The sequence below is a fragment of the Heptranchias perlo genome, chromosome 23 (genome assembly GCF_035084215.1).
Source record: "Heptranchias perlo isolate sHepPer1 chromosome 23, sHepPer1.hap1, whole genome shotgun sequence".
NCBI classification, from domain to species: domain Eukaryota; kingdom Metazoa; phylum Chordata; class Chondrichthyes; order Hexanchiformes; family Hexanchidae; genus Heptranchias; species Heptranchias perlo.
Genome location: NC_090347.1, coordinates 2,610,693 through 2,635,573, shown reverse-complemented (window position 1 = coordinate 2,635,573; position 24,881 = coordinate 2,610,693). Strand labels below are relative to the sequence as shown.

Genomic DNA, 24,881 nt, shown 5'->3' with positions numbered 1-24,881 from the left:
TTACGACAATCCGGTAGTTTCATGGCCACCATTACCGATACTAGTTTTTTTTATTCCAGATTTTTTATTTAATTAATTGAATTTAAATTCCCCAGCTGCCGTGGTGGGATTTAAACTCATGACTCTGGATTATTAGTCCAGGACTCTGGGTTACTAGTCCAGTAACATAACCACTTGAACTAATTTCACTTAATATCCTTAATATTATGGGATGATTTGTCTCGGGTTGGTTCATAACCACGGTCATAGAGTGAACATGTAAACTTCTCTCAAGCCCCTGTCAAATCCCACCCAGTCTTTGAAGTTTTTTCAGAGAAGCGTTTTTTGTGCACTTTAAAGAAAATGGTTATATTCTGTAACATCGAGCACGCTGAACTCTGAAGGAATAAGTAAAGTTTCCTCTCAAACTAAATAAAACCAGATATATTCCCGGAGCAAAATTGCAGTTACTGAAATATCGGCTGAACGGCAGAAGTTGCTTCACGTTCTGTCAGTCCAGCTTGTCTCAGGTTTTAAAACGGATAATCGAACAGCTGGACCGTGCTTCCCAGTGTAATTTATTTGCATTATCGTTTGCTGTTTCTCATTAGATTTTTAAAAGAAGCGTGGATCTGCATGATGAATGAAAAGGATGGACATCTGGAGACATTCAGTGCAGCTCCCTACACCGTAAATGGTGGTACCATGAACATTCCCCCAGTTTTCTGCCCCCTCTCTGGAAGGTGCAGAGTTGAACCTGGGAGACGGCCGTTGGGGTTGTCATTGATCCAGTTTTGGCTCGGGCCAACGGATTTTTGAGTGTCATGGACGGAGGCAAAGGGGTTTATTCAAACATCCCACAAAAATTTATATGATTAATTTTCATCGGACAACTCCTTCTTTCCAAAGAATGTGCCTTAGATCACTTGATAGAACACAGAAACAATGAACAAGCTTCCAGACCTTCAGTGCGGTACTGAGGGAGAGCTGCACTGTCGGAGGGTCAGTACTGAGGGAGCGCTGCACTGTCGGAGGGTCAGTACTGAGGGAGAGCTGCACTGTCGGAGGGTCAGTACTGAGGGAGCGCCGCACTGTCGGAGGGTCAGTACTGAGGGAGCGCTGCACTGGCGGAGGGTCAGTACTGAGGGAGAGCTGCACTGTCGGAGGGTCAGTACTGAGGGAGCGCTGCACTGTCGGAGGGTCAGTACTGAGGGAGCGCCGCACTGTCGGAGGGTCAGTACTGAGGGAGCGCTGCACTGTCGGAGGGTCAGTACTGAGGGAGCGTTTCACTGTCGGAGGATCAGTACTGAGGGAGCGCCGCTCTGTCGGAGGGTCAGTACTGAGGGAGCGCCGCACTGTCGGAGGGTCAGTACTGAGGGAGCGCCGCACTGTCGGAGGGTCAGTACTGAGGGAGCGCCGCACTGTCGGAGGGTCGGTACTGAGGGAGCGCAGCACTGTCGGAGGGTCAGTACTGAGGGAGCGCCGCACTGTCGGAGGGTCGGTACTGAGGGAGCGCTGCACTGTCGGAGTGTCGGTGCTGAGGGAGCGCCGCACTGTCGGAGTGTCGGTGCTGAGGGAACGTTGCACTGTCGGAGGGTCAGTGCTGAGGGAGAGCTGCACTGTCAGAGGGTCAGTACTGAGGGAGAGCTGCACTGTCGGAGGGTCAGTACTGAGGGAGCGCTGCACTGTCGGAGGGTCAGTACTGAGGGAGCGTTTCACTGTCGGAGGATCAGTACTGAGGGAGCGCCGCTCTGTCGGAGGGTCAGTACTGAGGGAGCGCCGCACTGTCGGAGGGTCAGTACCGAGGGAGCGCCGCACTGTCGGAGGGTCGGTACTGAGGGAGCGCCGCACTGTCGGAGGGTTGGTACTGAGGGAGCGCCGCACTGTCGGAGGGTCGGTACTGAGGGAGCGCCGCACTGTCGGAGGGTCGGTACTGAGGGAGCGCCGCACTGTCGGAGTGTCGGTGCTGAGGGAGCGCCGGAGTGTCGGTGCTGAGGGAACGTTGCACTGTCGGAGGGTCAGTGCTGAGGGAATGTTGCACTGTCGGAGGGTCAGTACTGAGGGAGAGCTGCACTGTCAGAGGGTCAGTACTGAGGGAGAGCTACACTGTCGGAGGGTCAGTACTGAGGGAGCGTTTCACTGTCGGAGGATCAGTACTGAGGGAGCGCCGCTCTGTCGGAGGGTCAGTACCGAGGGAGCGCCGCACTGTCGGAGGGTCAGTACCGAGGGAGCGCCGCACTGTCGGAGAGTCAGTACTGAGGGAGCGCTGCAATGTCGGAGGATCAGTACTGAGGGAACGCTGCACTGTCGGAGAGTCAGTACTGAGGGAGCGCTGCACTGTCGGAGGGTCAGGACTGAGGGAGCGCTGCACTGTCGGAGAGTCAGTACTGAGGGAGTGCTGCACTGTCAGAGGGTCAGTACTGAGGGAGTGCTGCACTGTCAGAGGTGCCGTCTTTCGCATGAGATGTCAAACCAAGGTCCCGTCTCTGGTGGACATGAAAGATCTCACACCACTGTTCGAAGAAGAACAGGGGAGTTCTCCCTGGTGTCCTGGCCGTTATTTATCCCTCAACCAACAAAGCTAAAAACAGATCATCTGATTGCCTCTTTGCAGAATCTTGCTGTGCGCAAATTGGCTGCTGCGTTTCCTACTTTATGACAGTAACTACACTTCAAAAGTACTCCTTTGGCCGTAAAGCACTTTATGACGTCCTGAGGTCATGAAGGGCACTATATAAATACAAGTTCCTTCTTTTCTTTAGAGCTCGTCAGTTCCGCAATTTGGCCAGTGAAAACCAATTAGTTGAGGTTGTGGTTCTGAATTTCTTTATTACTTAGCAAAGTACGAGAAGAATCTCATGGGTCTTCTATCCTTTCTCCTGGTACATTTCACTCGTGCACAAATGAAGAATGCAGAGGGAATGTCATGGAGAGGGAACGTGTTATCTTAGAAATGCTGCTGCCTCCCCTAATGGCCTCCAAGAGAGAGTGAGATTGCTGAATTGATATCACTGGTAAATATGAGAGCAGCCTTATAATATACACTGGGGTCTGTTAGAGAGGGATCAAAACTGCTTAAACTCATTTCACTTAAGATCTTTAGTATTATGGGATGATTTGTCTCGGGTAGATGAACGTCTCAAGTTCTGCAGACGTCCCATCCCGTCTCCCCAGCCTCTATCTAATGGTATGTGCCCTGCCCCCATCCCACCCTACCCTGCCCCAACCCACCTACCCTGCCCCTGTCCCACATTACACTGCCCCCATCCCACTGTATCCTGCCCCAGTCCCACTCTATCCTGCTCATGTCCCACCTATCCTGCCCGCATCCCACCCTACCCTGCCCCGTCCCACCCTATCCTGCCCCTGTCCCACTTACCCTGCCCCCGTCCCACCTACCCCGGCCCCGTCCCACCCTACCCCGCCCCTGTCCCACCCTACCCTGCCCCCGTCCCACCTACCCTGCCTCTGTCCCACTTACCCTGCCCCTGTCCCACTTACCCACCTGGCCTTATCCTTTTCTATTTTAGAAGAACTAGAGCAGCCCCAACTTCAACAGGCAGAATTAAATCCGAAAAATTGCTGAATAGCTGTTTGAGGAACAGAATGCACCGTGCGAGGGTACAGGTAAATTGTGGGACACAGTTTAAATAACATTCATTTTCTTTTTTTAAAAAAATAAATAAATGAGACTGACCATTTAACCTCAATCAGCAAAATTAAATTTGACATAATTCAGTAAACTGGTTTTAATTGCTGCATTTGTAAAGAATGCGCAGAGTCCGTTTTTTCCTGTACCTTTTCCCTGTATTTGATTTGTGCACAACAGCAGCTGTATACAGTTAATGGACGCTCCGGGGAAGCTCTCCCCGATGCTCTGATGGTGTTTGTTCAAACACACAAAACTGTCAAGGAGTGCTAAAGATCCGACAGCCTGATCGGGGTGTGAGGGGGCATTGGGGGGTAGGGGGTGGGGGGATGTAAATTGGTGTTTACAAGGGTGTGAGGACGCAGCTGCTTTGAAATAAGATGTTCCCCTCTCTCCCTTTGCCCAAAGGCTTGAATAGCGACACAAAGTACATTGGCCTTTCTGCACACGTTGTGCAACCAGAAGACTGTAGCTCTCCACTTGCACTGTTGATTCTCTGATTAGATTGGTAACTTGGCTTATGACGCCTGCACACATTTTGGCATTTTTTGGAGGGAATAATCTTTCCTTGTTGATGGGTAAAATTTTTGCAGCTTCTTATTGTAGCAGCTGTGGGAATGATTGACATAATTTGCTTGGTTGGTTATGGGGCATAAGGCAGTGGTTCTATGTTACAGGTCGATGATATATTGGTTTAGCGCTTGAACGCATTTCTGGATCTATCTTTTGATGAAAAACGTCCAGAATGCAGGGAGTGGAACGTATCCGATAATCAGTGCGCACTCCTTGTCTGACAGCTCCCATTAACGTCGATCTGAAGCCAGCCGCGGAAGTACCCAGTTACCATAAATCTCTGAGTATAATACATACCTGTGTCCAATCTACACACACACACATTGCCCAGTTTTTAGAACTGTGAGAGGGACTGGGCATGTTGCACTCTGAGACTTACAGTAATCCTGTATGTGGTTTAGTTGCTCAGCTCATTGGCAAATTATTGCTCTGGCTAAAACAGAATGTCCAAGTGATAGGAATTTAAAAAGCAGGGATGTGCTCCTGATCTCCTGAATAATGATCGAGGACACGCAACTTTCAGCATTGCTCAATTGTTGAACTACTGGATGAATGTATGGGAATGAAGAATTACATTTTATAGAATTTACAGCACAGAAACAGGCCATTCGGCCCAACTGGTCCATGTTGGTGTTTATGCTTCACATGAGCCTCCTCCCACCCGACTTCATCTCACCCTATCAGCATATCTTTCTATTCCTTTCTCCCTCATCTACTTAATCTTGCTTCCCCTTAATTTCATCTATGCTATTTGCCTTTACAATCTCTCCATGGCTTCACCCACCTCGCCTGCAAGATCACGTCCCCCCTTGTGTCCTATCCCAAGCCTCAACTCTGACCTATTGTGTGTCCCCATTCCCTCCGTGCCCCTATTGTGGGCAGAGCTTATACCTGTCGCAGCCCTATTCCCTGGAGCTCCCTTTCTAAACCCCTCTGCCTCACTTCTCCTCTCCCCAACTTTTAAACAAACTTCTCAAAACCCATCTATTTGACTGTGCCTTTGGGCACTTCCCCGAACTTCCCCATTTACGCTTGATGTTTGTTTCTACACCTCTGCAGTGTGCCTTGGGGTGTTTCTCTGTGTTTAAGGTGCTATATAAATCCAAGTTTGTTGTTGCTGACATTGTTAAAGATAGGATGGAACTGACTGTGATGCCACTGATGTTGAATGGCCCACCAGTACTCATTGTCCAGACTCTCAGGTAAAGAATAGGTAGTTGGGTGAGGTATCAGAGAGCTTTCAGTGTCTGTGGAACTGTACCCCAATAGGAGAGGACCTGACACAAATAAGCAGTCTAGTTTTTCCTGGATTACTTCAGGGTTTCTCTGCATGCTACAGAAATAATAAAATGTCAATGACTTTTCATCTGCATTGAGGACGACGGTCCACCTCTGCCCCTTTCATCCAGGAAGATTTATGATGGCTTTGTCAAGTTATCTGTTTGAAAATCATAACGAAATTGCTGATTACAGGCCTTCCTTCCTCTTTCCCTTCCCTTTTCATAGCAGTCAGCATTCTCCTGGGATGTCTCTAATTACCTGTGCTGCTCAGATGTACTGAATTACTTGGGAAGAGATTTCCATTAGCGTATCCCCTTTTTACTCAAAACCAATTTTGAATTGACTCGCCTGCATCAGTGTCTAGCCCTTGTGACCTAGGGTTAGCCTGCCTCAACTGGGATTCATTCTTCGCTAGCTTGTTCCTTCTGTATGCCCTTCCAATCAAAACAAGGACAGAAATAAGCAGCTGGCAGAAAGTTTCAGGGAGGATGGGGAGAAGCTGTTAAGGAGTTTGTAAGCGCAAGGGTGAAGCAAATATAGTTTAGAGCACTTCAAAATTATGAGAGGGTAAATCGTGAAAGATCATTTCCAGTGGTCGGTGAATGGGGAGCAAGGGGCATAGACCCAGGATTATTACTAGGAGCAGAAAGGGGAGATTAGAAGGAATCTTTCTCATGCAAAGTGTTATTAGAATATGGAGTACATTAGCACAAGTAATATTGAAGCCAAGTCAATCACAACATGTAAGAGGGGATTGGATAAACATGAAGTAAAATATTAAAGTGTACAGGGAAAGTGAGGGAAATTTAACTCTTGTAGATAGTTCTGATTTGAAGTGAGCATCCACACAGGGTGATGGGCCATTTGGGCTCCTTCTGTGTTGAAATTTTTTTGACTTATTGAATTATTGCCTTAAACTCGCTGCATTTAATACAGGGGCAAACATGGGAACTGGTGGCTCACAGAATGAGGCAGGAACTCTATTCGAATAGAGATTAAAAAGAAAAAGAACAGCAAATGGCAGAAGGGTCGGTAACCAGAGGACACAGATTTAAGGAGATCGGCAAAAGAGCCAGAGACGACATGAGGAAACATTTTTTTAGGCAGTGAGTTGTAATGATCTGGAATGCGCTGCCTGAAAGGGCGGTGGAAACAGATTCAATAGTAACTTTCAAAAGAAAATTAGATAAATGCTTGAAGGGAAAACATTTACAGGGCTATGGGGAAAGAGCAGGGGAATGGGACTAATTGGATAGCTTTTTTAAAGAGCCGGCACAGGCACGATGGGCCAAATGGCCTCCTCCTGTTGTTGACCGGAGGTCACTGGTTACGGTTATTGGCTTAGTACAAAGAGGAGAAGAGTCAATTCTCTCTTAACTCTCAATTCGCTTTATTCACGTCGTTAGATCATATACATATAGCTTATACGTCTGGTTAGATATAGACATGCAGTTTGCACCAGGTTATACAGTTTTATACCCAAACTAGGATCTAAAAGCACACCCACGAGGTTTCTCTGACACTCCCTGAGTGGTTACAGAATATAAAGGCTAATACCCAAAAAGGAGAGCTGACGCTGGCCAGGCGTTCCGTTCTCTCTCTCTCGACGTCGTCTCTACGTCCCTGACGTAGGTTCTTCCACTTCCGCGATGGTTGGTCTCCGGAGTCTTCGCTGGCTCCACGCCCGAGATTCTTCATTCTTATCTCTTCAAGCTGTGCTGCCTCTCTCCCGTTGGTTTAGGCTTCCTCGTCTGGTCTGTGTCTTCTCCTCATTGGCTCTGTCCCAAGGACTTAGGTAGCATTACCTCGTTACTCCTTTTCTAAATAAGGACTTGTGTCTTATCACATCTCCTTTGTCTTTCACAAAACTTAGCTAATTCAAACTGGTTCCAGCCAGCTCAGGCCAGCGACTGAACTCAGGTTACTTCAGTTCAAAAGTTGCTTTTGCCTGTGTGTCAGCAGTTCGGAATAAACTCAGTAGTTTCTGCAGCCCCTGGCCAGCATCTCCCCCCTTTTGATCCAAAGATGCTTATCTTCAGATCATTATTCTCCCTTTCTGTGTACCTCTCCTGAGGTTGTCATTGTCCCCCAATGGGCATGTTACATCCGCGATATCATATGGTTATAGAAAAATATAAAAGAGAAGCGTATATAAAATATACTTCACACAATGTCCTTATATTGATAATCACTTCTTCTGTTTCATTCTAGCACTAACATTCAATCGTTGCAAAATTTCACTTTTCCACCTTCTAAGCTGATATGCATTGAATATGACAAGTATTAATGCACATAAAATCACAACTACAGCAGCAAGTGATAAAATTCTGACCTATGGATGTATTTGAACATTAGATCCCCAATTCCAAAACTTATCCCAGAACCCGGGGTCCCGTAGCAGTTCATCTGCTTTATCAGCATGAGTTCTAATTATTTTAGTGTGTTTAGTCCATTGATGAATTATCTCATTGGCTTCCTCCGCTATTTGCATCCAATCTGCAGTCAGGTGCGGAATGGGTGGTAGTTCGGTAGGAACATATTTCCACAGATCTTGGTCTATATCGGTACGTTGGACTGTGAGGTTTTCGTTTATTACCATCCTCATTATTGGCTTAGGCAGAACTTGTCCACCGACAACCAGGTCTGAAGTCACGTTGTTAATGGCCACATTGTGTCCTTCCAGAGGGCACTGTTTCCATCCTTTGTTATAGTTCATAGCCGCTGTGGCTATGTAATACGTTTGTCCCACAAGGGAATTGTAAAAAGGAATGGTTGTTAACAGGCAGAATGGACAATGAACAATTTTCATAAGTACTGAACCTGCAATTAGTAAGTTTCTGTCTCGTTATCTCTTCTGGACAGGCCCAGTGATTCCCTCCTTGGTGGCACTTTGACAAATCTACCCCTTTCTCAGCACCGTCCATTACGATAGCATGAGATGGTGGGTTGCTCAAAGATATCCAAGTACCCTCATGATACTTTCCCACGTTATGAACTCTTTTTAAAGGGGAGGTCAAATTGCTTCCGTGCCGGGGAATATGAAACACCGCCCCAACATAATATCTCCCGTTATCCTCGTGACAGGTACCTAACACCCTATTAGTTAAGATTAAACTCCTGAGGTGACATAGAGGTGTTTCTTCTCCGACCCATTTCTCTAACTGTTCATCCGACACCCAGTCTGGAACTTGGTGTGCATCGAGCTGTAACAAATTAGTACCAATCATAGTCAACACCCAGCTAGTATATAAGGCACACGTCTCGGCCTTATGGGCCTCCTCTGAAGTATTAGCCGTACAGTCAATGATCAAATTCATTGTATCCTGTAAAGGTTTCAGCAATTTTACTGTGTCTAGGGTCACTCGTGATGCATCCTGACCTATTTGGCTGGTTCATATTTGATCCCGATAACCCTCTCCAGTAATAACCTGCATTTTCTGCTGGAGGGATTGTATCTGATTTTCCAATTCTGCTATGTCCAACGTGTTGACTGTTGCAACTCCTGATGCATAACCTGCCCCCGCTAGTTCTAATAGCCCTCTCTTTTTCCTGTTTTTTACTGGCCTAAACTCGTTCCTGCTTAACTGTCTCCTGAGGAGGTGGATAAATAAGTGTTTTGTGGTGTATGAACACCATTCTGGAGCAGTTATTTCAGTCAAATTGAAGACCACCTGCACATGTTGATATCCCGGTACCAAAGTGACACTGTGCTGTACCTACTATGATACTATTTTGGAAATCTACAAGAAGCTCAGCGTTTCATTTACACTCTATCAGGTGAAGAAGGCCATTGAGTTTCTGATGTCCCTTGCTATCTTGCGATAGAAGCTGGTATATTCTCACACTAGGTAGGGGAGAAATTATTAAACCCGCCCTCCGCGTGCCACAGCCAAATTCCTTCCGGTTCAGCACAACAGCTGAATCAGGAATTCTATCAAATGCGAGAATGGAACCGCCTTTCTCTACTCCATGACACAGTGCCCCCCACACACCAGTGTACTGCCAGCCTGGCCAACCATAGGGCATAAGAACATGAGAAATAGGAGCAGGAGTAGGCCATACGGCCCCTCGAGCCTGCTCCGCCATTTAATAAGATCATGACTGATCTTCAACCTCAATTCCACATTCCTGCCCGATCCCCATATGCCTTGATTCCTTTAGAGTTCAGAAATCTATCGATCTCAGCCTTGAATATATTCAATGGCACAGCACCCACAGCCCTCTGGGGTAGAGAATTCCAAAGATTCACAACCCTCTGAGTGAAGAAATTCCTCCCTATCTCAGTCTTAAATGGCCGACCCCTTATCCTGAGACTGTGCCCCCTGGTTCTAGACTTTCCATCAGGAGAAACAACCTCTAAGCATCTACCCTGTCAAGCCCTCTCAGAATCTTATATGTTTCAATGAGATCACCTCTCATTCTTCTAAACTCCAGAGAGTATAGGCCCATTCTACTTAATCTCTCCTCATAGGACAACCCTCTAATCCCAAGAATCAATCTAGTGAACCTTCGTTGCACTACCTCCAAGGCATACGTGTGTACAGCAGTCAATACAGATACAAGAAAGAAAGACTTGCATTTATATAGCGCCTTTCATGACCTCAGATGCCACAAAGCACTTCACAGCCAATGAAGTACTTTTGATGCGTAGTGGAATGTAGAACAAGCATCAGATGTGTTACCCGGTGGTACTTCAATGGTACTCTTAGGCATTTAATTTAACCCTAACCCTAACCCTAATGCAACTCTCACCATTCATTCCTAACTCAGACCTGTATTACTAACCTAAATGAGCAGTTGAAACTAAAGTCACAATTTCAGTCCGTTTAGTTTTTTGTGAGATTTATAGAAGAGCAAAGAGCATTCAACAGAGAGGAATACACTCGCCACGATGGGGACTTCAGGCAGTGTCCCTCAATGAGATGGAGTTGATTGCGTCGCTGTGGTTGTCTCACCGTGGACAGCACTCCCAAACATAAATGACCCTATCTCCATACTACCAACGGCAGCAGAGACCAACGTTCCCATTGGATCTGCCATCAGAACAACTGCCTCCTTCTCCTCTTCCTCCCTCACTCCCTCCCTCCCTCACTCCCTCCCTCGCTCTCTTCCTCTCCCTCTCTTCCACCCTCTCTTCCTCCTTCTCACTAAATATTCTGAAGTAGTCATCTGTATCTGCTGCTTCTTTTTGCTAGGAGAGAACTTAGGAAACACTTCTTCACGCAAAGAGTGAACTTTCATGATTGAAAGGGTGAACTCTCAATCTAATTAGTTCCAACAGGACTGCAATGGTCGATTGAAATAGAAAAGCAGGAGAGTACTGGGTAGGAGGTACACTCCACAGTCCTGAATAACATGGTTAAAAGACATTTTAAGGAATTCAAAATGCTGCAGATGTTGGAAACCTGAAATGTAAACAGACAACGCTGGCATTCTATACAAGGAGAGCTAGTATACTCCTCATTCTGTACCGTACAAGGAGAGCTGGTATACTCCTCATTCTATATTGTAAAAGGAGAGCTGGTATACTCCTCATTCTATACTGGTACAAGGAGAGCTGGTATACTCCTCATTCTGTACTGTACAAGGAGAGCTGGTATACTCCTCATTCTATACTGGTACAAGGAGAGCTGGTATACTCATCATTCTGTACTGTACAAGGAGAGCTAGTATACTCCTCATTCTATATTGTAAAAGGAGAGCTGGTATACTCCTCATTCTATATTGTAAAAGGAGAGCTGGTATACTCCTCATTCTATACTGTACAAGGAGAGCTGGTATACTCATCATTCTATATTGTAAAATGAGAGCTGGTATACTCCTCATTCTATACTGTACAAGGAGAGCTGGTATACTCATCATTCTGTACTGTACAAGGAGAGCTAGTATACTTCTCATTCTATACTGGTACAAGGAGAGCTGGTATACTCCTCATTCTGTACTGGTACAAGGAGAGCTGGTATACTCCTCATTCTATATTGTAAAAGGAGAGCTGGTATACTCCTCATTCTATACTGTACAAGGAGAGCTGGTATACTCATCATTCTGTACTGTACAAGGAGAGCTAGTATACTTCTCATTCTATACTGGTACAAGGAGAGCTGGTATACTCCTCATTCTGTACTGTACAAGGAGAGCTGGTATACTTCTCATTCTGTACTGTACAAGGAGAGCTGGTATACTTCTCATTCTATATTGTAAAAGGAGAGCTGGTATACTTCTCATTCTATGCTGGTACAAGGAGAGCTGGTATACTTCTCATTCTATGCTGGTACAAGGAGAGTTGGTATACTCCTCATTCTATATTGTACAAGGAGAGCTGGTATACTCATTCTATACTGGTACAAGGAGAGCTAGTATACTCATCATTCTATACTGTACAAGGAGAGCTGGTATACTTCTCATTCTGTACTGTACAAGGAGAGCTGGTATACTTCTCATTCTATATTGTAAAAGGAGAGCTGGTATACTTCTCATTCTATGCTGGTACAAGGAGAGCTGGTATACTTCTCATTCTATATTGTAAAAGGAGAGCTGGTATACTCCTCATTCTATACTGGTACAAGGAGAGCTGGTATACTCCTCATTCTGTATCTCTGCACTGGTTTTGTGTGCCAGTTCATATTTTGGATTTTGCCTCCAGCTCTGAAAAGTGGATTGAAACCAAAAGCCGATCCACAGGGGAAACTTGTGGAGACAATAAGCAAAGTGCTACAGCATGGAAAATCATGTCTGGTGTTTGATTATAATGTGGGATTAACATTGGATCAAAAATGGTGTGGCATGTAAGCTTCAACACTGTGGCTCTTTTTTAAACAGCGATGATGAAGGTAGTGAGATTGACGAAGGCAATTGTGATGATGAAGCTAATGAGGATGATGAAGTGCAGGAAGTCTTGGGACATCAACATCGCGATGAAGGACTCACGGATGATCCTCAACTCCAGGTCAAAGGCAAAGCTATCATCCCCTCCAAGGTAATTCAGCACTTGGTATGTATTTGTGTAGAAGGTAACCCACCACTACATCTTCTAGCTGAAACATATTTTCAACCCATGTACAAGATGCCCCACATCAGTCACCGCCACTCTTTACAGAGGGGATGATTGATTTTAATGCTGATTTGCACTGTGCACAAATAGAGAACAGGAGACTACGAGCTGGAGAGGGGTAAGTGGTGTGGAGTCCACATTAGTTTTGTATAGGACAGAGCTAAGAGCAGCTGATTACAGTCCCAGAATGAGCTAACAGTGCAACTATAAAACAACACCCCCATTTTCAAATCCTAACATTGCTGTCCATTTTATACATGAATATATACTGTAACCACCATGTCACTGTCTCTTTGAGTGCCAAGTTAGTGGGGACCTCAACAGCAATAAAAACCTGACCTTTAGTGTGTCTGTAAACAAAGTGCTGCTCCAATCCCATTCCTCCCCCTTCCCCTACCCCCCTCCCATTCACTTTGTGACTGGAGCAGAACTTCATTGTGTCACATCAGGGGTTATTAGAGCAGGGGATGCTTTACCACATGGGGCTATTGAGACGGACATTATAACATAAATTAAAGGGGAATTGGATAGGTATTTGAAAAGGCACAATATAAAAACGTATGGGGAAAGGGCAGGAAAATGGGATTAGAGTATAGAATTGAAGAGCTAGCACCAGCAACGGCTCCAAGGGCTGAATGGCCTCCTACCATCTGTAATTTATGTGATACAAATAATAAACTTTTTCATGTGTTGGGTTGAAACCTGTAATTTGTACAGTTGTTTAAAAAGATCCATAAATGATGAAATATTTAAATCTAACATTTAGTGGAAGATGTACTCTCATTAAGCAAGTACCCTAACCCACTTGGGCAAACAGGAGAGCAGGCTTTATCATCTGAGTTGGATGTAGGACATGCCTGATACACTGGCATGTCAATGACCCCACGCCTCAGTGAGTGAACATGAGGGAGCTTCAGGTTTGTGTTGTGTTTTCCACTGATGAGCTGTAATGTGAGGCAGCTGCAGCTATGAATTTCACATGGAGGCCAGTGTGATGAGTCTCTGCAATACAATATTCGTAGCGCCGGGCATCGTTCCAGGCCTGGCACGGTGCTAATTCCCAGCACGTAATGCTCTCCTCAAAACCTCAGGGATTTGGGATTCACGATTCTCTACCCTTTCGTGCCAGGGCTTTGGGATCCTGCTGCTGTTCCCTGCATTACAATGTGCCAGTGTTCCCACTGCATGACAGCTTCAGTGCAGTCCATTTCAAAAAGATGGTGATCAGCACACTATTATAGACTGTGCTGTAACACAAGAGGCTGTAAGTTGCTCCGTTAGGTGTGTAATGGAATCTGGGGATTTTCTGGACTTGTGTTTGTTACATGCTGTTCCACATCTGGGCTTTCCCAACAAGGAATTCAATGTGTGTCGTTAAAATATGATTTGGTGGCAGTATCCCAAGGACACATTTGATGCTTTTTATTCCTGCACTGTGTGTTTGGGTTCGTCACAGATTTTCAGTCTGAAACTTAGGAACACAGGAGTGTACAGGAGAGGCACATATCCCACCAGTCCAAACTTCAAATACCATAATATACTATACTCAAGCAGAAACTGCACTTGGTGCAAATCTGAAATTAAACCAGAAAATGCTGGAAATACACAACAGGTCAGTCGGCATCTAAAGAGAGAACAGACAGGTCCATGTTTCGGGTAGTGTCCTTCTCTAGCACTGGAAATCAGTAAATAAAAAAGCAAAACAAGGTAATCAGATACATCTTCTAAAGGAATAGTACATAAACATTTGGAGCAGAGGAAGACACGGGGTTACAGGGAGAAGGCAGGGCAGTGGGATTAGTTTTGGTTTGTTCATGAAAATAGTTATGAAGAAAGGCTTGAAAAATTGAGGCTTTTTCACAAGATCAGAGAAAGTCAATGGGGTTAGGGGTGGGGGGGTATCCAATAGAGGTTTTTAAAACTATGAAAGATTAGAGAAGGTAAATATTGAAAGATTATTTCCAATGGTTGGTGAATCAGTAACACAGACTCAGGATTATCACTAGAAGAATGAAGGGCAAATAGTGAAAGATTATCAAACTAGATCAGATTATTTTACAGTGGATTATTCAAACGTGGAATGCTTTCCAGAAGTGGCTATGGAGGCAGATGTATAACAGAACTGGATAAGTATTTGGAAAAGGATGAATATAAAAAGATACGGAGAAGGGGCATGGAATGGAATTCGAGCAGACAGCTCAGTTGATGACCCAGTGCCAGCAAACATTCCCAGGGCAGGTACAGCATGGGTTAGATACAGAGTAAAGCTCCCTCTACACTGTCCCATCAAACACTCCCAGGGCAGGTACAGCATGGGTTAGATACAGAGTAAAGCTCCCTCTACACTGTCCCATCAAACACTCCCAGGGCAGGTACAGCATGGGTTAGATACAGAGTAAAGCTCCCTCTACACTGTCCCATCAAACACTCCCAGGGCAGGTACAGCATGGGTTAGATACAGAGTAAAGCTCCCTCTACACTGTCCCATCAAACACTCCCAGGGCAGGTACAACACGGGTTAGATACAGAGTAAAGCTCCCTCTACACTGTCCCATCAAACACTCCCAGGGCAGGTACAGCACGGGTTAGATACAGAGTAAAGCTCCCTCTACACTGTCCCATCAAACACTCCCAGGGCAGGTACAGCATGGGTTAGATACAGAGTAAAGCTCCCTCTACACTGTCCCATCAAACACTCCCAGGGCAGGTACAGCACGGGTTAGATACAGAGTAAAGCTCCCTCTACACTGTCCCATCAAACACTCCCAGGGCAGGTACAGCATGGGTTAGATACAGAGTAAAGCTCCCTCTACACTGTCCCATCAAACACTCCCAGGGCAGGTACAGCATGGGTTAGATACAGAGTAAAGCTCCCTCTACACTGTCCCATCAAACACTCCCAGGGCAGGTACAGCATGGGTTAGATACAGAGTAAAGCTCCCTCTACACTGTCCCATCAAACACTCCCAGGGCAGCTACAGCATGGGTTAGATACAGAGTAAAGCTCCCTCTACACTGTCCCATCAAACACTCCCAGGGCAGGTACAGCATGGGTTAAATACAGAGTAAAGCTCCCTCTACACTGTCCCATCAAACACTCCCAGGGCAGGTACAGCACAGGATTAGATACAGAGTAAAGCTTCCTCTACACTGTCCCGTCAAATACTCCCAGGGTAGGTACAGCACAGGTTAGATACAGAGTAAAGCTCCCTCTACACTGTCTCATCAAACACTCCCAGGGCAGGTACAGCACCTGGTTAGATACAGAGTAAAGCTCCCTCTACACTGTCTCATCAAACACTCCCAGGGCAGGTACAGCACCTGGTTAGATACAGAGTAACGCTCCCTCTACACTGTCTCATCAAACACTCCCAGGGCAGGTACAGCACCTGGTTAGATACAGAGTAAAGCTCCCTCTACACTGTCTCATCAAACACTCCCAGGGCAGGTACAGCACCTGGTTAGATACAGAGTAAAGCTCCCTCTACACTGTCCCATCAAACACTCCCAGGGCAGGTACAGCACGGGATTAGATACAGAGTAAAGCTTCCTCTACACTGTCCCATCAAACGCTCCCAGGGCAGGTACAGCACGGGATTTGATACAGAGTAAAGCTTCCTCTACACTGTCCCATCAAACCCTCCCAGGGCAGGTACAGCACGGGATTTGATACAGAGTAAAGCTCCCTCTGCACTGTCCCATCACACAGTCCCAGGGCAGGTACAGCACGGGATTAGATACAGAGTAAAGCTCCCTCTACACTGTCCCATCAAACACTCCCAGGGCAGGTACAGCACAGGATTTGATACAGCTCCCTCTACACTGCTCCAATCCCGTTTTGCACCATTTCTTACAGTCACTGTCCTTGTGCTCTCAGGAATTCTAATACAGAATTGTATTTTTTTTATTGTTTTGCGAGCTGTTGAATGTTCCAGTTTGTAAATACTCAGTGCCAATGTGAGACCAAAGCATAGAGCTGGCAGTGAGGGGAGTGGGGGGCGAGGAGATGAAGGGTAATAGAAGATTTCAGAAATCAATCAGTGCTTTACAGCAAGGGAATGCTTTTAAGGGGTCTCTGGAAAAGAGGCTGAGGGCTTGAGTAGAAACTATCATATTTAAGATTGTTGCCCCTGGGTGCAATAAAAATACAAATAACCAAGCTTCAATCTTTGAGCCATCCAAACGACACCTCACCTACAGTGTCTGGAGATACATCTCTTGTAAATATTTCCACAGGGAATTCTCAGATAGCTTCTCAGGCAGATTTTATGGAATATTCTCCTTTATAACCTGCTGATATCAGACTTGCTGTCAATTGAGAGCAATCAGGAGCTCAAGGATCTTTATTTTCTGAGAACATTGGGAGAAAATCACATCATAATGAATGAGTGCTGTGCATTAAATATCACAGCATTATCAAAGAGAGCAAGGGATTGTTGGGTGTAAAATAGACAGTGAGTTGTGTTAACGGAGAACCTGTGCAGTCCAGCAATGGAGCCGCACTGATTGTTTAGTTTCTCTGGTTCTGTGATGGTTGAAATGAAACTTCGTTGGTTCTTTTAAATTAGTTTTTATTCCTTTCCTATTGGTATCAGTTTTCCTTCCTCCTCACTGTCCTCTCCTCCTCAGTCAGGGTTAGAAGGGGTTTAAATACTACAAAAGACATGACTCATTCTGTTAGGTTCCGTTAAGTAGACAAAGGGTAAAGGACTTGTGTATACGTTGCTATGGGGAAGTCATCGAAAGAAACAGTAGAAATAGGTTGGCAACACCATTCGATATGCTTCTAGAGAGAGAAGCAGTTGAGGGATATGGTGAGAAAGTGGGATTGACCCATCAAGAAGGGAGGACCGTGGGCAACTGTGTGCCAACGAGGCTTCGACTTCTTTGGGAGGTAGGTTCAAATCCTGCTCAGACTGAAGGGATGAAAATCTGTTCTGTCCGCTGGCCATAAAGGTCCAATGTGAACATCCTCAATCCAGTTCCAAGTGGCCATGGGTCTACAGCACAGACGTGCCCCGAATTTGGTGCTAAGTGGCACGGGTGTGGTAGGGTAGTGGTTATCTTGCTGGGTTAGTTCAAATCCCAGGTGTGAAATTAAATCCAATATATCTGAATGTGTGGGCTAGCACCCAGAAACATCCATTACAGTTGCCATATTGTTGTAAAAACCCAACTTTTTCACTGTTGGCCTTTAGGGAAAGGGTCCTGACACCCCTACCCAGTCTGCAAGAGACTCCAGTCTCACACTATCTGGTTGACTCTTAATGCCCTCTAAAAGTGACCAACACTAGGCAACGAGAGATGGGTGTCACCCCTGTCCCAAGAACAAATATTTTTTTAAATTGTCAATAATACTCAGACAGACCCTAAGGAAAGTTGTTTTGGCCAATATAAATCAATGCCACCCTGGTGCAGAAGGAGGTGCTCATCTGAGGTTAGGGCTTAGACCCATTGTCACAGCTTTATTCTGCATCTGTCTCGGAGAGTTTGATGCTGACATGGAGTGTGGTGGAGGCGGGGGATGGTATTTAGATATTTGTGCCTCGAACTTAACCAGAGTTTTAAATTTAACGGCTGGCGACCAGGTTTCCCAGAGCTCAGGAATCACCAGCAGCTGAAGGGAGGCCGGCTAATTGGCCATTAACCCCCCCCCCACACCCCCACTCCCTCCCTGCCTCCCCGAAAATATCGAGGTCAGGGTACCTGAAATGGATGGTTGACCTTTCCTTGTGTAAAATGGAAGCTAAAGATTCTGCGGCCCTCGATGTAATTGTTGTAGCAGTCTCTCACTGAAGTGGTGACATCATACTCGTTGATTCTCATTATCTCGATGTCCTGTCTAATTTGGGCCCTTTGGATCCTTAGTGTGGTTTATGACGAGAATGGAGTTGGAGAGGTCTAACACTGGCAGCACAGTCAACAAAAGTAAACTCCAGGACAACCCAAGACCTAAAGTCCCCTTCTGTGTTGAAAGAAGGACCTAGGTCATAATTGTTGAAAATTGCCTTGAGCTTCTTTGAACAGCAGTGGGAAAATCCAATATTTGCTTCAACAAGACAGTGAAACTAATTGATTCTGTACATCTTAAGGAGTCACGATAATAAGACCTGAAAGAAACTATGAGCCATTGTAATTAATGATGATGATTGTCAACTTAAAATGAGTAGGAGATAAACAAGAACTCATGTGAATTCTTAATGATGGTTATCTGAACTTCTTCTAATGATCTGGTTGGTATATGAAAAGATTTACCTTAGGTCAAATCAGGCTTGTTCATCATTATTGCCTGATTTAAGTAGACAAATATATACAGATGGAACAAGTCAAAACTGCAGTACTGGAAATTGAAACAAGAACAATAATCATAGAATGATGCAGCACAGAAGGAGGCCATTCAGCCTACTGTGCCTCTGTCGGCTCTTTGAAAGAGTTGTCCAATTAGCCTCACTCCGCTGCTGTTTCCCCATAGCCCTGCAAATTTTTCCTTTTCAAGTATATATCCAGTTCCCTTTTGGAAGTTACTATTGAATCTGCTTCCACTTTTGTGGGTGTGAACCCTGTTGTGGTGAGTTCTTTTAATCTGTACAAAGGGTGCAATGGGTCAGAATGTTTAAGAAAATGTAAATGTGCCTGAATTTTCGATGACTTTAATTGTGTCCCTTTCCTCCTCCTCTTCCTGTCTCTCCCCCTTCTCCTCCTCCTCCTCCCCCTCTTCCTCCTCCTTCCCACCCCCCTCCTCCCCCTCCTCTCCTCTCCCTCCCCTCCTCCTCCCCATCCCCCTTCCCCTTCTTCCTATCCTCCTCCTAACCCCTCCTCCCCGCTCCTCCTCCTCCTCATCCCCGTCCTCCTCTTCTCCTCCCCATCCCCATCCCCATCCTCCCCACCTCCCTCCTCCGCCTTCCCCATCCCCCTCCTGCCCCCTCTATCAGGTAGAAGACACTTCCCAGGATTTGCCAGCTCAACTGGACAACTTGAGTCTTTCTCCAAAGTGACGAGCTGTGCCCACCGGAGGCTCAAACAGCAGCCCCGGTGCCCGAGGGCAGTAGCCTTTGACTCCAGTCCGCTGTATATTTTTGTACTGCAACCAAATTAATTTGTACGGTATATTTTTTATCAGAGATGTGAGTTTATTCATACTTGGACCAAAAAATGGTTGCCTGTCTTTGCCAAGGCCTTTTTGTTGCATTTTACCTGGTGCATTCTATGAAAGTGGACACATTAGATGCCCATAAAGAACCCAGTTTTGATCTCTGGAAGTTATTTCTGGTTTGACCTTATGTGACCTTATTGTCCACAGATAAAGCCAGCTCTCAGGGGAAAAAATAATATTTTTTAAAAGTTAGTTTGTTTTTTAAAGTATGTATTTATATATTTGCGGATTTGCGACACATCACATCCTCCAGGGCCAGTGGTACTTGCTGTATAAATTTTTTAAAGTCCCGCCTTTCAATTATTTCAGATGCCACTTGCTGTTGTTGTCTTTTTGTTGCCCTTGTTTGGCAAAGAGAGCACCGTCGCCATAAACAAAATGTTTTATCATCGAATCTTACAGTACAGGAGGAGGCCATTTGGCCCATCGTGCCTGTGCCAGCTCTTTGAAAGAGTTATCCAATTAGTCCCATTCCCTTGCTCTTTCTCCATAGCTCTGTAAATTTTTTCCTTCCAAGTATTTATCCAATTCCCCTTTGAAAGTTATTATTGAATCTGCTTCCACCGCCCTTTCAGGCAGCGCATTCCAGATCAGAACAACTCGCTGCGTAAAAACATTTCTCCTCACCTCCCATCTGGTTCTTTTGCCAATTACCTTAAATCTGTGTCCTCTGGTTACCGATCCTCCTGCCAGTGGAAGCAGTTTCTCCCTATCTACTCTTTCAAAACCCTTCATGATTTTGAACACCTCTATTAAATCTCCCCTTAGCCTTCTCTGCTCTAAGGAGAACAACCTCAGCTTCTCCAGTCTCTCCACATAACTGAGGTCCCTCATCCCTGCAAACCTTTTTTTTTGGGGGGGGAGGAGTCGCTCTGTGCCATTTGTGACATATTGATATCCAGTAAAGCGATGATCCATCTCTATGTGACTTTACATCATCGCATTATGTGATTTGTGCTAAGATTTACCAAGCGCTTGGCATCAGGAAAGGCTATCGAAGGAAATAGTGTAAATGTGTGGAAGAGGCAACTGGTGTTTCTGGAGAAATGGGATTAAGAGGGATCTATGACAATCTGTGAGAACAACCAAAGAAAAAAAAAGAGCGGACTTGTTAGCCAAATTGACATTTTGTGTACAAAAGATTTTTTGTGCTTCATATTTCACGATGCCGTTGCCCTTTTAATTATGTAGCCAGTGGGGACCATGGATTCGCAACAGCCCCAAACTCTGATCAAAAGGGAAAGCAACACAGTCAAACGTTCAGGAAACGCAGCTGTACTCAGGGTTTCATTCTGTGCTAACGGTACAATGTGCTTTTATAATTCATCCAGCAGGAACAAAGCTTTCTGTAAGTAACGCTGGATCCACAGAGGTGTATTTTTAACTTGAGAGCTGAAAGGCAAAATGACCTTGGTGGCTGCAAACTTTTTACCACGAGGAGAATATGCAGAAATTGTTGCTAAGTTACACATTCCTGCTGCCCCTGGTGAGTACAGGATGTCAATGGCTGTTTATAGGCCCGTTTATTAAATCTTCACCATTTGTTTTTGTTATCATTTCTAAGGTTACCATGAATGGGAAGTAGAAAGTGACAATGTGAAGGTTCAACTCCACGTTTATTCCAAGCAAATGTATTTTTTCTTATAAATTTGGTATCAGAAATGTAATAGAATATAATTTTCAAATACAAATAAAACTTATTTTTCTTGAACTGTTGTCAAATTCTCTTAAGAGTTTTAAAATTTTTCCCCTGGATTTTGATCAGTTGGAATGTTCCTGTCCCTGGATTTTGATCAGTTGGAATGTTCCTGTTCCTGCCCCTGGATTTTGTGCCACAGGGACTTCTAGTTGGCTCAGTTTGGTATTTCTGATTGTCCAGGATGTGTTAAAAAGAAAGAACTTGCATTTATATAGCACCTTTCATGATCTCAGGACGTCCCAAAGCGTTTTACAGCCAATGAAGTACTTTTGAATTGTAGTCACTGTTGAAATGTAGGAAACCCAGTAGCCAATTTGTGCACAGCAGGATCCCACAAACAGCAATGTGATAATGATCAGATAATCTGTTTTTAGTGATGTTGGTTGAGGGATAAATGTTAGCCCCAGGTCACCGGGGAGAACTCCCCTGCTCTTCTTCAAAATAGTTCAGTGGGACCCTTTACCTCCATCTAAGGGGGCAGACGGGGCCTCGGTTTAACGACTCATCTGAAAGACAGCACCTCCAACAGTGCAGCACTTCACAGGGGCGTTATCCAAACAACATTTGGCACCAAGCAACATAAGGAGATAACAGCACAGGTGACTAAATACTTGGCCAAAGAGGTAGGTTTTATCTCAACCTGGTGAGATTAAACTGGGTGGGGTATTAATGGGTATGGGGATTGAGCAGGATAGTGGGATTAGACTAGGTGGGGTATTAATGGGTATGGGGATTGAGCAGGATAGTGGGATTAGACTAGGTGGGGTATTAAAGGGTTTGGAGAGTGAGCAGGATAGTGGGATTAGACTGGGTGGGGTATTAAAGGGTATGGAGAGTGAGCAGGATAGTGGGATTAGACTGGGTGGGGTATTAAAGGGTATGGAGAGTGAGCAGGATAGTGGGATTAGACTGGGTGGGGTATTAAAGGGTTTGGAGAGTGAGCAGGAGAGTGGGATTAGACTGGGTGGGGTATTAAAGGGTTTGGAGAGTGAGCAGGAGAGTGGGATTAGACTGGGTGGGGTATTAAAGGGTTTGGAGAGTGAGCAGGAGAGTGGGATTAGACTGGGTGGGGTATTAAAGGGTTTGGAGAGTGAGCAGGATAGTGGGATTAGACTGGGTGGGGTATTAAAGGGTATGGAGAGTGAGCAGGATAGTGGGATTAGACTGGGTGGGGTATTAAAGGGTTTGGAGAGTGAGCAGGATAGTGGGATTAGACTGGGTGGGGTATTAAAGGGTTTGGAGAGTGAGCAGGAGAGTGGGATTAGACTGGGTGGGGTATTAAAGGGTTTGGAGAGTGAGCAGGAGAGTGGGATTAGACTGGGTGGGGTATTAAAGGGTTTGGAGAGTGAGCAGGAGAGTGGGATTAGACTGGGTGGGGTATTAAAGGGTTTGGAGAGTGAGCAGGAGAGTGGGATTAGACTGGGTGGGGTATTAAAGGGTTGGAGAGTGAGCAGGAGAGTGGGATTAGACTGGGTGGGGTATTAAAGGGTTTGGAGAGTGAGCAGGATAGTGGGATTAGACTGGGTGGGGTATTAAAGGGTATGGAGAGTGAGCAGGATAGTGGGATTAGACTGGGTGGGGTATTAAAGGGTTTGGAGAGTGAGCAGGATAGTGGGATTAGACTGGGTGGGGTATTAAAGGGTTTGGAGAGTGAGCAGGAGAGTGGGATTAGACTGGGTGGGGTATTAAAGGGTTTGGAGAGTGAGCAGGAGAGTGGGATTAGACTGGGTGGGGTATTAAAGGGTTTGGAGAGTGAGCAGGAGAGTGGGATTAGACTGGGTGGGGTATTAAAGGGTTTGGAGAGTGAGCAGGAGAGTGGGATTAGACTGGGTGGGGTATTAAAGGGTTTGGAGAGTGAGCAGGAGAGTGGGATTAGACTGGGTGGGGTATTAAAGGGTTTGGAGAGTGAGCAGGAGAGTGGGATTAGACTGGGTGGGGTATTAAAGGGTTTGGAGAGTGAGCAGGAGAGTGGGATTAGACTGGGTGGGGTATTAAAGGGTTTGGAGAGTGAGCAGGAGAGTGGGATTAGACTGGGTGGGGTATTAAAGGGTTTGGAGAGTGAGCAGGAGAGTGGGATTAGTCTAGGTGGGGTTTTAACGGGTTTGGGGAGTGAGCAGGAGAGTGGGATTAGTCTAGGTGGGGTATTAATGGGTATCTGCTTCAACAGGGGAGATTTGGTATTGAAGATTTGCCAACGGTGTTTAGGTGACACTATCCAGATAAATGTCTTTATAAGTTTTTTTTTCTTTTCTCACATTTAAGGAATTCAGGATAAAGAGTGAAACAGATCTGAGTGGTTTCAAATGAACACAGGACGTGTTGGTGTGCAGATACACCAGGGTCGAAGGTTGAAGGTGGATCGCAAGTAGGTAAGGTCTTACAAAAAAGATGAACAGATACACAGATTGCTCAACCTGCTGTTGGCATTGGGGAAACCAAATTCCTGGCCAGTCTGCAAGATAAAAATATCAACCTCTCCACCACCCCACCCCCCCCCCCACCGCCCCAAACACCAGAAGGATTACAGTCGGCCACTGTCCCTTGAAAGCGACTGTGTCTCGAATTCTACCTGACCAGGTGACAGAGCTGAGGATCTGATCAGACATTTTTTTGATCACAGTTTTGAAATCAATCTCACCACCCATCCCCTACTCTTTCCCAGGACCTCCTCTCCCTCATTCCCTCTCTTCCCCTTACAGGCTTTCAAAACCCAAACTTGGTGTCACCAAATCATTCCTACTTGATCTACCTCATCTTCTCCTCTCCTACTCTTTTCACCTTTTGGGTTATCCTGCAGTCCGGGCTTGCTCACAGTCAGCTGTGGCACTGTGGCTAGCACTCTCTCGCCTCTGAGTCAGCAGGTTGTGGGTTCCAGTCCCACTCCAGATACTTGAGTGCAAAAGTCCGATGCTCCCAGTGTAGAATTGAGAGAGTACTGCACTGTCGGATGTGCCGTCTTTCGGCATGAGACCTTAAACTGAGGCCCCGTCTGCCCTCTCTGGTGGACACAGAAGATCGCATGGTACAATTTTGAAGAAGAGCAGGGGAATTCTCCCCAATGTCCTGGAGCCAATATTTATCCTTCAATCAACATCACTAAAAATAGATTATCTGGCCATTATCTCATTGCTGGTTGTGGGATCTTGCTGTGTGCAATTTGGCTGCCGCGTTTCCTACATTACAACAGTGACTACACTTCAAAAGTACTTCATTGGCTGTAAAGCACTTTTAGGCATCCTGAGGTCGTGAAAGGCGCTATATAAATGCAAGCCCATTTTACTTTTACTCTTCACCATGGTTTCTGAAAGTTAAAATCCATGCAGTGCCCGATTAGAATCGCCTGATAACAGTGCAGAAAGTGGAACTTCAAGCCTGTCACCTTGTAATAAAAAATTAACCAGATTTTTTTTGCCATTCTATTTGTAAATAACAAAATATGGCACATTGTAAAATACAGTTTGTAAATGAGCAATACTTTGTAGATCTCATAGATTCT

General features: G+C 45.5%; 1 protein-coding gene and 1 long non-coding RNA gene across 4 annotated transcripts in view; both read left to right on the top strand.

Annotated features, from left to right (window-relative positions):
- The window catches only part of LOC137341349 (ran GTPase-activating protein 1-like), a 469,769-nt gene extending 448,372 nt beyond the window's left edge, over positions 1 to 21,397 (top strand). Inside the window, exons 10-11 of the mRNA XM_068004471.1 lie at positions 12,302 to 12,458; positions 19,466 to 21,397. Coding sequence (XP_067860572.1) covers positions 12,302 to 12,458; positions 19,466 to 19,528 — 220 coding nt within the window. The 3' untranslated portion in view covers positions 19,529 to 21,397. The remainder of the gene's footprint in view (positions 1 to 12,301; positions 12,459 to 19,465) is intronic.
- Positions 21,398 to 21,530: 133 nt separating this feature from the next.
- The window catches only part of LOC137341347 (uncharacterized), a 58,933-nt gene continuing 55,582 nt past the window's right edge, over positions 21,531 to 24,881 (top strand). For all 3 annotated transcript variants that reach the window (XR_010967007.1, XR_010967005.1, XR_010967006.1), the window contains exons 1-2: positions 21,531 to 22,008; positions 23,648 to 23,754. This is a non-coding gene — a long non-coding RNA (uncharacterized lncRNA). The remainder of the gene's footprint in view (positions 22,009 to 23,647; positions 23,755 to 24,881) is intronic.